Raw genomic sequence first — 13,660 nt, 5'->3', positions numbered from 1 at the left:
TAGCCTTAATTCTAAAGGCTACTAAAAGTCCAAATAAACAGTCACCTGTTACATCATCAAGAGGGTCACGGTCAGAAACTGCATGAACTTTCTTTCCTGTAACTGTTCACACACTGTAGAAAAAGAAATCCTTAATATTTTTTTACTTTCCCAAAGATAAATTTTTCAGTGATGGTCAAGGTAGTACCTTTCACCAACAGAAAGGTTCTTTCCCATTTCACACTCTTTACCATTGTTAACTATGATGAATACAAGTCTGCACAGTGCTTGTGTAACTTCTGGTTTCCCCCCACTGTAATTTTTAGACTTCTTTATTTATAACAAAATAAATGACATAGGTTAAAGAAAAAACACAATTCCTTAAATCCATGAAAGTATTTTTGGGGGCGCCTGGGTGGCTCAGTCAGTTAAGTGCCCAACTTCGGCTTGGGTCATGATCTCATGGTTCGCGGGTTCGAGCCCTGCGTCAGGCTGTGTCTCCCTCTGTCTCTGCCCCTCCCCTGCTCCTGCTCTGTGTCTCTCTCTTTCAAAAATAAATAAATATTCAAAAAAATTAAAGAAAGTATTTTTGGTCAAAGGAACATTAAAAGGACAATTCTAAAACCTGCACTGGGCCAAAAACAAAGCATTCACAATTCTAAAACCTGCATTGGGCCAAAAACAAAGCATTCCTTTCTCCTCGACTCCTCCACCTCCTTAAATACACCTTATGACATTTTATCAGAGTGCTGATCTTAATGAATATCAGAGAGAAGGGAAGTCCTGGAAGATCGGGTCAATTTTATATCTGTAACAAAACATGCAAAGTTCAAAATGATGAACGAACAACTTCAAAGACAAACCCATTAGCATCTCTTTTCGATAAAACACAACTTCATCTAGTCAACTGGACTTGACTTGTCTAGGTACCTTAAACCAGTGGTTCTCAAACTGTAGCCTGCATCAGAATCACCCACAGAGCTTGTCAAAACACGGATTCCTGGCCCCATCCCCAGAGTTCAGTTCAGTAGGTCTGTGCAAGGGTCTAAAACTTTGCATTTCTTTTTTTAAATTTTTTTTTTTTTTTTTAACATTTGTTTTTGAGACAGAGAGAGACAGAGCATGAACGGGGGAGGGGCAGAGAGAGAGGGAGACACAGAATCGGAAGCAGGCTCCAGGCTCTGGGCCATCAGCCCAGAGCCTGACGCGGGGCTCGAACTCACGGACCGCAAGATCGTGACCTGAGCTGAAGTCGGATGCTCAACCGACTGAGCCACCCAGGCACCCCAAAAACTTTGCATTTCTAAAAAAGGTCCCGAGTGATGCTGATGCTGCTGGTCTGGGGAACACATACTTTGAAAACCACTCCTTTAAACTAGAGACACCCAGTTTTTGTTGAATTTTTCTCCAGAGATCTCAACAGGAATCTCTGCAGAAAATACCAAGTCTGGGAGACCTAACTAATGCTTAAACTGCTAAATTGCTCTTTGAAATAATTTATCTGAGCTAAGTTGTTACATAGTTCAAAGTAATTCCGTGTAGAGCTGTGTATCTGTAGCTTAGAATTCCAGACCCCTTGAGGTGCCTGGGTGGCTCAGTTGAGCGTTCTACTTCAGCTCAGGTCATGATCTTACTTATCTTGAGTTCAAGCCCCACATTGGGCTCACTGCTGTCATCACAAAGCCCGCTTCAGATCCTCTGTCTCCCTCTCTCTCTCTCTCTCTCTCTCTCTCTGCTCCTCCCCCCACAAGGTGCAGGGGCTGCTTCATAGTGGTCTCTGGAAAAAGGCCATTTGTTCTTATTCCCACATTAGTCACTTTATAATATGAAAAATATAAGCTAAATCCTGATGTGTTCAAATTCAACAGATCTTGGCCTCAGCCTCAAAGTTTTCTAGAACTATTCTATGCATGCCTCACAAGATTTTTGGCTAACAGTTGGGGGGGGGTGAGGGGGACGACAAAATGTCACCTGTAGTCTCAAATGTCTTATTTTAGCTGGTTTTCCACCCATCCCACCCCTGTCCCAACAAACCTTCTATAAGTAAGTTACTAAGAGCAACAAAATCATCTCAGTATTAATTTTTAACCTAAAGAAAAACTTTTCGTCATGTCAGAGGTGTTAGTAATAGTGTTATTTCATTGTTAGTAGTGAAATAAACGAACAAGGGAAGATGATGTTCAGAGGACATAGGCAAGCTGAAAACTCATTTCCAAAAAATGGACAAATGACCATACAAAGATATTACAACCAAAAAAATTTATTGAACTGTGCTAGCTGCTTAAAGTAGAAATGCTAATAATACATATGGGCCCTACCCTCACAGTTTTATTTATTTACTATCTTGCCAGGAAGACTAACAAAAAGACAAGTGTAAGTATGAGGAAAATTATGAAGAAATTCAGATTGCTACAGGAAACAGAGACTACCCTATCAGGAGGGTAGCAAAAGAGGAATCAAGAGAGACTTCTCAGCAAAGCTGAAACCCATTAAGCTTAGAACTGAAGGATAAATAAGAGTGAGCTAGACAAAGAGGGAGGAGAAACGAGTTACAGACAGAGGAAAAGAACAGAGTGTTCCCATATGACTCAAACACACAAAATATGGAAGAACGGGCAAAGAAGCTGGAACAGCAGGCAGGCAGGACCAGAACGTGCAGAGCTCTGTGTACTAGCAATGGGAAACAGGAAGATAACAGGATCATAACATGCATCTTAAAGAACTCTCTGTGTAGTGCAGATATTGGCCTGAAGTGAGTGATGGGTCAGGAGGCACAAGAGGAATTGCTGAAAGGGTGGAGAAGAGTGGCAGGAGTGTGGATGGAGAAGACATAGTGAAACTTAATTGTCTGACACACAGGTTACTTAAATTTATAGGGACTTCAGTTTCATCATTAATGAAGTAGGATTAGAATCTTCCCTGTATACCTCCTTAAAGTTACTATGGTGAATCAAAAAAAATCACACACCTAAATAATCTTGTTTGTACATATTACTTGTATACACTGTTTATTTCTTCTCCAAAACTCTTAACTCCATCTCAATTTCTGGCTAACAGCCCATGTATCTCTGTGTTGACTTTCTGCTTTTTAATTTACCTCACAGCACATATAATAGTTAGTAAAGAATGTCTGCATTAGAATAAGAATTCAGCAGGGGCGCCTGGGTGGCTCAGTTGGTTAAGCATCTGACTTCGTCTCAGGTCACGATCTTTCGGTTTGTGGGTTCGAGCCCCGCGTTGGGCTCTGTGCTGACAGCTCAGAGCCTGGAGCCTGCTTCAGATTCTGTGTCTCCCTCTCTCTCTGCCCTTCCCATGCTAACCATCTGTCTCTGTCTCTCAATAATAAATAAATGTTAAAAAAAAAAAATTTAGAATAAGAATTCAGCAAAGTTGGTGGAAAAAAGCAAATGCAGTCTTAGCAAAGATCAAGTCTAACAAAATGTCACTTTTAAATGGATACAATAAAAACCAACTAGTTATCTAGACATAAATCTAAAGAAAGATCGGGGCGCCTGGGTGGCGCAGTCGGTTAAGCGTCCGACTTCAGCCAGGTCACGATCTCGCGGTCCGTGAGTTCGAGCCCCGCGTCGGGCTCTGAGCTGATGGCTCGGAGCCTGGAGCCTGTTTCCGATTCTGTGTCTCCCTCTCTCTCTGCCCCTCCCCCGTTCATGCTCTGTCTCTCTCTGTCCCAAAAATAAATAAAAAATGTTGAAAAAAAAAAATTAAAAAAAATAAAAAATAAAAATAAAAATAAAAAAAATCTAAAGAAAGATCTACAAGAATTATATGGAGGAAACTTAAAGAAAAAGACCTAAATAAATGTAGAAAATGCAAAATTAAGTCAATCCTTTGCAAATGAAACCAATGAAATTCCAAAAAAATTTCCAGAGGATTTTTCACAGAACTTGACAAGGTAATCCAAAAGAATATAATACAGAAACCACAAAAATATAATGTTGAATGAACATAACAAGTTGTGGAAGGATGTTCCAATATCGGTAACTCTTCTAAACATATAAAATAATATTATGTGTTGTCATGGATTCAGACATACATAATAACAGTATAAAAATACACATGGGAATGATGACATCAAATTTTAAGCAAAAAATTCAGAATAGTTACTGAAGGGAAAAAAACTGAATCAGAGAGGCCAAACCTAGAGTTTGGGTTTTATTTGTAATCTTTTATTTCTTAGGCTAAGTGGATACAGAGGTGTTTATTATTATACTATTCCCTAGTCTTTAAACTCTTTTTGTAGGTCTTAAATATTCCATGAAAAACCAAAAACTTTTTTTAAAAAACCCACAAAAACAGAATGCCTTTTATTTGAGAATGTTACTACATGATCTAGCATAGTAGTTTCCAACACCAGTCCAATAGCTACTCGACACCATCTGAAATATTTGTTAAAAACATGGATTACAAGGCTGTGCCAGAATCAGAATGTCTGGGAGGGGAGCCATGTGATTCTAATGCACAGCTTCATTCAGGAACCCTTGGTAACCACAAATCATTAATAACTAATCCATCAACAAAATGGGTTCCAATCTGACAATGAGATATTTAAGTGCTTAAGACTGCCTAATTACTTTCCAATTGATGCAAACTGTCTAGAATGGGGATTCTAATTTGAGGGCAAAACCATACAAATTTTAACGCATATTATACCCTCAAAAAAGGTCATACACGTAAAAACTAGGAATATCCTCTAAAGTAATAGCATCTAATGATTCCACAGCAGATAGAATTCCCTCATATCCTCCACAGGGAGCAAAATTCCACCAGAGATGATAAAAGATGCTATCTTTTTTTAAATTTTTTTTTTAACGTTTATTTATTTTTGAGACAGAGAGAGACAGAGCATGAACAGGGGAGGGTCAGAGAGAGAGGGAGACACAGAATCCGAAGCAGGCTCCAGGCTCTGAGCCGTCAGCACAGAGCCCGATGCGGGGCTCAAACCCACGAACTGCGAGATCATGACCTGAGCTGAAGTCGGACACCCAACCAACTGAGCCACCCAGGTCCCCCAAAAGATGCTACCTTTAAAAATAAAGTGGTACAAGTCATTAGCAATTGCACTAAAGATGTATTTCCCTCAAGTACACAGGTGGCAACCCCATGTTTCTTCTCTTTCTGAATTTTATTCCTCTGTAATAAAATCACAGCTAAGTTTATCTAGAGAAATTCAGAGGACCAATGATAAACATAAAAAATAAATTTAGAAAGAAAACCATTCATTCATTCATTCATAATTAGAGTTTTCAGTATTGCTATGACAATTTTGCCTTGCTCCTAAGACACAAAATTAACTAGAGAGGACTAAGTCGTTAGAAAGTACAAAATCTTCAAGGGCTAGCACATTTTCCCCTAATATTTAAAAATCACAACTAGGGGCACCTGGGGGGCTCAGTCAGTTAAGCATCCCACTCTTGGTTTCAGCTCGGGTCATGATCTCATGGTTCATTCAAGCCCTGTATCGGGCTCTGTGCTGGCAGCACGGAGCCTGCTTGGGATTCTCTCTCTCTGCCCCTCCCACATGTGCTCTCTCCCTCTCAAAATAAATACATAAACTTTTGTAAAAAAAGTAATAAAAATCACAACTAAAAACATGGAAAGGGATTATTTTCGTATTTTAAACAACACGAATCTGCTAAATACATCAATATAAAAGGACTCACTTACCAGGACTTTCTACTCGCTTATAGTGGTAGGGATTGATGCACACTTCCTTCTGCTTGGAACCAAAAGGAAACTCACAGCATTCCAGTGGTTTTAGTTCATGGTGGCTCTGAAGATCAGGCCAACGCCACACTCGGCAGTAAATGACATGAGGCAGTCCCTTCCGGTGGGAAACTTGCAGCCTGCCGTCCAGAGAGCGGGGGATGGTGACACAGTTACTTGGCTGCCCTGGGCAGCTCAAGGCCTTTTCCAGTTCCTCCATGGCACCTTTCTTTTTCTTCAGTTTTTTCACCAAAGCATCAACAGCTTTCTCTGCCCATTTTTCTTCTTCATCACCCTGTTTCCACCCAAGAAGTCTCTTCACAGCTGGACTTGTGAAGGAAAATAAACTTGTCACGTTCATAATGACCACACTAGTTCTACACTCCTTGTGTACGGGGAAATACAGGAGTCTCCAAATGCAAAAGCACAATGGAAGAGATTTCACTTTATTGACATAGGATTCCCTGTAGCTTCTTGGTTTTGAGGTCCCAAAAAGTAGAAATTACCATGCCTAGTGCTTTAAAAAGTACTCCAAAGTCAGCACCTAGAAAAGAAAAAAGGGGAAAAAAATGTTTAAAATACTCGCTACTACAAAACCACAATTCACTGCACAATTACTATGGGCCAGGTACTATTTTAAGTACTTTTATGTATTACAATATGTTATGGACTGAATCATGTCCTCCCTAAAATTCATGTTGAAGCCATAACCCCCACTGCAACTGTATTTGGAGATGGAGCCTCTAAGGAAGTAACTAAGGTTAAATGAGGTCATAAGAGATGGGCCATGATCTGGTAAGACTGGTGGCTCTACAAGAGGAAGGGCTCCCCCGCTTTGCACACACACTGAGGAGAGGCTATGTGAAGACTCAGAGAGAAGACAGCAGTCTACAAGCCTGTGGCAGAGCTCTCACCAGAAATCAAACTGACCGGACCCTTGATCTTGGTATTCCCAGCCTCCAGAACTGTGAGAATAAATTTCTACTGTTTAAGCCACCCAGTCTGAGGTATTCTGTTGCGGCGGCCCAAGCAGACTAACACTTAGTTTTTTTAAACAGTCTTCACAGTGAGGTAATACGGTCGTTGCCATTTTACAGAGACACAGTTTAAAAAGTAGTAAGTTACTGTTCTGAGATAGAAGCAGTAGACACCTTCGTGCAAAAAAGTCCATGTTATCAACAGTATTGTAATGCTTTACACTCAGATTCATTGAGAAGCTCTAAAAATGTATTTCAAAACAGACCTCAAGCAACAAAAACTGAAAGTGACAGAAAAACATACAGTGGTCTTAACATCTGTTTTTGGTTTATTCTTCAAGTATCTTTATGCTGAAAGAGAAATTAGTTCTATTTCTACTATGTAAACATTATAAGATTTTAGGGTATTTGTTCAGTAAACAAGCCTGTGTCTATGGGCCATAGGACAAGTAAAGTAGGAAATTTGGTTTTTATTGATAGGAAAGGAATGGAGCACATGAACACATACTGTACCAAATTCTTTAGTCCAGCTGTCTCAATCAAGCCTTCCAGTTACTCCTCATCAGACAAAAACAGAAAAGGTGAGAAAGCTTAAAGAGGGAAACTTTGCACAAATTCCAGCTAAGATATAGTAGAGCATGTATCACACCAACCTCCTCCCAAGAATCACTCTAAAAGGTAATAAAATATAAACAAACAAAAACGCCCCACTTTAATTTTAAATACATCAAAGAGCAGCCAAGGTCCTCAGGACTAGAGGGCCAAGATGCTTAGAACAGAAAAGCAATGAAGTGAGCAGAACATTCTTTTCTGCTCCTCTTCTCAGGGCCCTTACCAATGCCTGCACTGTAAGTAGCAAGAGGCCTGGTAGCCGAACTGAAGGGGGCTCAAGAATGAAGCAGAGATTTCAGTGGCCTCATAGGGGGAGACCCCAAAGGGGCATGCTCTAGTGTAAGGGCAAAAAATGAAATGGACCAGTTTTTATACTGAAACATGGCCTGAATTCATCTTTTTTTTTTTTTAAATCATCTTAATTGGTGGGAATAGAGGAGAGAAAACTGTTGCAGAGGCAATGTTTGTAGATACTGGCCAAGGATTTTCCAAAACTGACAACAGACATCTAGACACAGATCCATGAAGCCCTACAAATCCCAACAAGGATAAATATAAAGAAACCCACAAGTTCTGATGGATCATATCACAGTAAAATTGCTGAAAACCTGTAACAAAAAACTTTAAAAAGACACCTTATTTTTCTACAATAAGTACAATAAGGCTGACAGCTGACATTCCAACAGAAACAATGGAAACAAGAAGGCAATCATTAACGTGCAAATGTAAACAAACAACTAGTAACTTAGAATTCTATACTTAGTGGAAAAATCATGCAATAGTGATTGTAAAATAAATGTGTTTTACAACATACAAAATCTGAGAGAACTGACTTCTGACAGGAATTTGTGAAACAGAAGGAAAAAGATCCCAGAAAGAAGCAAGGAATGGAGGAAAGAATGAAGAGCTCCAGAAGGATAAATAAAGGTAAGTCTAAATGAGTACTAACTTTACAAAAACAATAATAGGAATCTCTTGTGGTATTTAAAAAATAGAATTAAAATGCATGGAAAAAACAAAAAGAAACAGAAAGGAGTAAATGAAATTAGTGTTCTATGGTCCCTGTATTACCCAGGTTGTGATAAAGCACTGAATTATTATTGATAAGTCTTGTCATAATAATAATTTAAAAAACTAATGATAGGATAATTTAAAAAACTATAAAAAGGTAATAGAGAACTTATACAATATAGAATTCTTTTTAAAAATATGATTCATCCAGAGAAGTTAAAAAATACGGATTTTTAAAAAAAATATTACTGCAAAGAATTTAAGAGAAAAAAACAGAGCAAATACGTGGGACAAACAGAAAACAATAGGTTTAGATCTAATTCCAAAAGTATCATTAATTATTTAAATATCAACAGACTAAATATGCAAGTAAAAGATGGGTAGGGATGGATGGGGATCATACCTAACTCTACTATGTACTTACAAGAGGCACACATTAAATATAAAGGACAGAGAAAGGTTGAAAGAAAAAGGATGGAAAAAGATATACTATGCATATTTTAACCAAAAAAGCTGCTGTAACTATCCAATAAGAAAGAACAGACTTCAAAAATAAGAAGTATCACCAGATATTTAAAAAAGGGATATTTCATAACATTAAAAGAGTTGATCTAGGGGTGCCTGGGTGGCTCAGGTGGTTAAGCCTCCGACTTCAGCTCAGGTCATGATATCACGGTTTGTGAGTTCAAGCCCCATGTCAGGCTCCGTGCTGACAGCTCAGAGCCTGGAGCCTGCTTCTGATTCTGTGTCTCCCTTTCTCTCTGTCCCACCCCCACCTCCACTGTCTGTCTCCCAAAAATGAATAAACATTAAAAAAGAAATAAAAAAGAGTTGATCTACCATGAATATAGCATAACCTCAAATTTTCATGTAAAAAGTGTCAAAATACATTAAGCATAAGCTGACAGAATTAAAATGACAAACAGACAAACCCATAATCTTAGTGGAAGATTAAAACGATAACTGATATAACAAGTCAACAAGAATCAACAGACATTGAAGATTAACAACATTTGTAAAAAAACTTGATCCAATTCATGTACATAGATCACTGTACCCAATGACTGTAGAATATACTTTCAAATATACATAGAATACTTACCCAAATTGACCATATAAAGAGCTATAAAGCAAATCTCTATACATATCAAAACCAAACAATATGCCTTTGAGCACAGTATAAGAAATCAGTAACAAAAATATCGTTCTCTAAAATAATTACACTTAAATAACTCATGGGTCAAAGAAGAAACTACAGTGAAAACTGAAAAACATATTTAACTTAATGATTATAAAAATATGACACATCAAAACTTGCAGGATGTGGCTCAAGCCATGCTTAAAGGAAAATTTATAGTCTGAAATGCATATATTAGAAAAAAAAGATGAAAACTAATGGTCTATGTATCTACCACAAGAAAAAGGAAAGGAACAGTAAATTAAACTCAAAGAAAGTAGAAATGATAAGAAATTGGAAAAAAAAAAAAAAAAAGCCTAACAGAAAACTTACAAAATCAAAGTTGCTTCCCCAGAAATACTAATAAAATTGGACAAACCTCTAGCAAAACTGGTCAGTAAAAGTGAAGGCACAAATTAGTAACAATAGGAATAAAAGGGGAAATCATTACTGATCCTCGCAAGTTAAAAGGATACGGATTACTAATTGCTGTCACAGCAAATCTGCACATCTAGAGCTACTTTGTGGTAGTCTACATGCGTTCCTCACTACAGCAAAGTGACTGAGGAATTCAATCTTATTATCTTCCTATCCTCAGAGCCAGCACTGTACCTGGCACCCAGCAGATTCTCAATAAATGTTTAATAAATAATTTAGCTCCCTGAACAAATCAGAAGGCCAAGCGTGGAACTCCAACTTTACTCAATAAACTATGAGTAAATATTACTAAATAAAAATATCACTCAATGGGCTGTAGAGAATCAGTTATTTCCTTTTTCAAAGTAAAGAGTTTTACCCAAATTTGCCAGTTCTATTGAAGTTGGTATTAATTTCATTTAACAGAAAAGGAAAGAGAAAACAAAGCCATGCTGCTATCAAAAGTCACACTTGGTCAGAGTGTACCTACTGAAATAATCATTTACTTTTAGATTAGCTTTGCAAAAGAACAAGGACAACTTCTTTCTAGTCTTCTCATAACAAATTACGAAGGGAATGTATTTCTTCTTATTTTATATTGCCTTTTCTTCTACTCCAATAACCGCTTTTTTATATTTTAGCCAATGATTTTCAAATAGAATGGGGTGAGTTTATATCAAAATCACCAGGGGCTATTTCAAACACCGTCAGTGATGGGTTATACAAGGCAAGTATGTTGCGGGGTGAGATTAAGAACCACCATTTAAGACCTTTGTTTTAACTATTCAAACTGACACTCATTCAACAAAGCTATACTGAGTGCCTGCTAAGTGTTTGGCACTGTGCTATAGATATACAGGGACAGGGGCAAAAATGTCTGCATCCTAAAGGGGCTCACAAGCTGAGAAAAGAGCCAGGAAGTCAACAACGCTCTCTGCGGCAAGTTGGTGTCCATGCTAACGCTAAAGGATTGGGTTGAGAAGTGTTAGGCCATCTCCAGGGAGTCATCCAGAAGGATCACACTGTGACTATATACCAACGTAGAACATGAGCACAGGAGTAGAAGCGGAGGCCCATGTACTGTGCATTTGCCCACCAGGAACTAACTAGAACACTGTACGAGAAAAGCTCTAAAATGAGTGCAAACAATAATATATAAGAGAAGAAAACAATTAATTCCAAGGATTTCAGGAAGTTTTCCCAAAGAGGTCTTAAAGGATGAGTAGAATTTTATGAAACAACAGAGCTAACATTTTGAGCTATCGCTACCTGACAGACACTGTTCCGACAGTTTGGATCTACTAACTAGTGTAACCTTTACAACAAACCCTCTGAGTAAACACTATCGTTTCCCTCTTTTTACAGGTGAGGGAAGTGAAATACAGAAAAGTGAAATAAGTTGCCCAAAGTTTACAGACACAGCTGTAGGCCAGAGCCAGGGTCTGAATCTGTGCTCTCTAAGAGAGCCTCAATATTTTAGCCACTTGTCTAAACTGCTGGTTTGAGGGGAGAAAAAAAAAGTTACAAACAGAGAGGGAGGGAGGCAAACCATAAGAGACTCTTAAATACAGAGAACAAACTGAGGGTTGATGGGGGGTGCGGGAGAGGGGAAAGTGGGTGATGGGCACTGAGGTGGGCACTTGTTGGGATGAGCACTAGGTGTTACATGGAAGCCAATTTGACAATAAATTATATTAAAAAAATAAAACAAAGAAACTGCTAGTTCTAACAGACACAAAATAGAAATGCAGGGCTCAAGGTGGCTGGCGATGACACAGGGCTGATAAGAAGGGCAGGGGCAAGACTATGAAGGGCTTGTGATACATCTTATCCCGTAGACAAGTGGAAGGTTTTCTATCACAGCAATGCTGTGATTAGACCTACAGATCTAATCTGTGTTTCACAGAGACAGCCAAGGTGATAGCCTTAATACAGGAAGACTTCTCCATACAGAGAACAAAAAACAAACCGCTACCTCTAAACACTGCAGGAGCCAACTGGAGGGACTGTCCCAATGCCACTTCACAAAAATTAAAAGTGGCAAGATCACAAACCTTTACGTATAAATGTGCGTAGATGAAACAAAATGCCAGCCGATGACTAATATCTGTCTACTTGAGTTAAGTATTTTTTTAATATACAAGTCAAACAAGTCACCTACCAATGAGTCCATGATACTGTGGCCTTGGCAAGACAGCTCATTTTTTTTTCTGCCCGTTTTTGTACTTCCTGCTTTAGTTTATGTCAAAAGCTAAGTGGCCTTATCAGTTTAAAGTGCAAAATAAAAACATGAGTCAGCAAACAGAGATTTCCTTCCCTCTTCTCCAAATACAAACATTTCACACTGACAAAAAAAAAAAAAAAAAAAAAAAAAAATCATTCACTCACTTAGTAAAGAACCTCTAAAAGCCTTAAAAATACTATCTTTTGTTCCAGCAACTTCACTTTTCGAAACTTACTCTAAGGAAATATTCTGAACTAGAAAGGTAAAATGTTTTTGCACAAAGATTTTCATCAAAGCATTATCTTTTTTAGAGGAAAAAGAGAAAAGCTAATAACTAGAAAACAGGTAAGTAAGCTATGGTACAATCCACTCAATAGAATATTACGTAGCCCTTAAAAATTATGTTCATAAAAGCTATGTAATAACTTGGAAAAAACCTTAAGCACAAAATAACATGGGTTATGTAGCATGAACAACTATGTAAATACATCAAAATATTAACAGTGGCTGGATTTGGAAGGTTAGTAATATGTCTCTCCTACTTTTCTAAACTTTTCAAACATTTAATGAAAAACTTTAACTTCTGAATTAAAAAAAAAAGCCTCCATATGCAAATATTTGCAAATTACAAAAAAAAAAATCAATTTTATGAGGTCAAGCCACATACAAACTGCTTTTAAAGCCAGGTTGGACTTAGACTGTGATCTGATTTTGCAAATAATAAAAATACGTTTTTTTAAACCCTGTTTAAAACAGTGTTCTAAATTCAGATTTTTTCCTTATGGAGTGTTGCCCATGAGAAGGATTTCTATTAGCACTGCCAGAAGTCAAACGAGAAAAATACTCTTCTCATACTCCTTTTGACTTGGCTATTTAATTTTGCAACCCATGTACTATTCCTTAGTGTTAAAAGGAAAAAAGCAAAAAAAATTAAAATACCTTTAACTGCTGTGTAACTTGCTTTCTATTTAAAGGAAACCTAATTAGCCAATTGCACAATGGACATTTTCTTTATCTTGGCCTCATCTAGTAAAGAAGCATGTAATTATCCAACTGTGTGAATATAAACAAAATACATTATCTACTATTCAATACCTTTCAGATCCCAGATTCCCACACAAAGTCTTAAAATAATTATTCTAATTTGTATCTGAAAATACAATTAAAAAAGGGAAGAGGGAGAGTAGCTGCCAAGTGGTACAAAACAAGTACCTTTATAAAAGGATGGAGGAGGGAGGAGACAGATCATGACCAAATTAAATCCCTCTGTAGCTTCAGACTAGTGTGGCTTATAATTCTTGCACTTGCATGGAATTCAATGAAGTAGACAAAATAAATGGCTCCATTAAATATTGAGGGAATAATTAAATTATACAATAAAATAAATATAAAATACAGGCTGCAAAAAGTGACTGGGGAAAAAAAACAAAGACTCCTATCCTAGTACCTTAAAAAAAAAAAAAAGGAACTAAATAAAGATAAATGGTCTATTGTCAATGAAGCAAGCAACTTTTTTTTTCACTTCTCATTCTCTGGTTC

At 37.6% G+C, this 13,660-nt stretch overlaps 1 protein-coding gene across 8 annotated transcripts in view; it reads right to left on the bottom strand.

Moving 5' to 3' along the window:
* The window catches only part of SMAD1 (SMAD family member 1), an 80,048-nt gene that overhangs the window by 41,919 nt on the left and 24,469 nt on the right, over nucleotides 1-13,660 (bottom strand). For 7 of the 8 annotated variants that reach the window (XM_049631202.1, XM_049631205.1, XM_049631197.1 and 4 more), the window contains exon 2: nucleotides 5,665-6,247. In XM_049631202.1, coding sequence (XP_049487159.1) covers nucleotides 5,665-6,064 — 400 coding nt within the window. In that variant the 5' untranslated portion in view covers nucleotides 6,065-6,247. Of the gene's footprint in view, nucleotides 1-5,664; nucleotides 6,248-7,188; nucleotides 8,376-13,660 lie in introns of those variants that run through there. The other variant, XM_049631201.1, reaches the window with a different exon arrangement.

The sequence above is a fragment of the Panthera uncia genome, chromosome B1, assembly GCF_023721935.1.
Source record: "Panthera uncia isolate 11264 chromosome B1, Puncia_PCG_1.0, whole genome shotgun sequence".
Lineage (NCBI taxonomy): Eukaryota > Metazoa > Chordata > Mammalia > Carnivora > Felidae > Panthera > Panthera uncia.
Note: the sequence above shows the minus strand (reverse complement) of the source record. Positions and strands in the feature narration are given on the sequence as shown.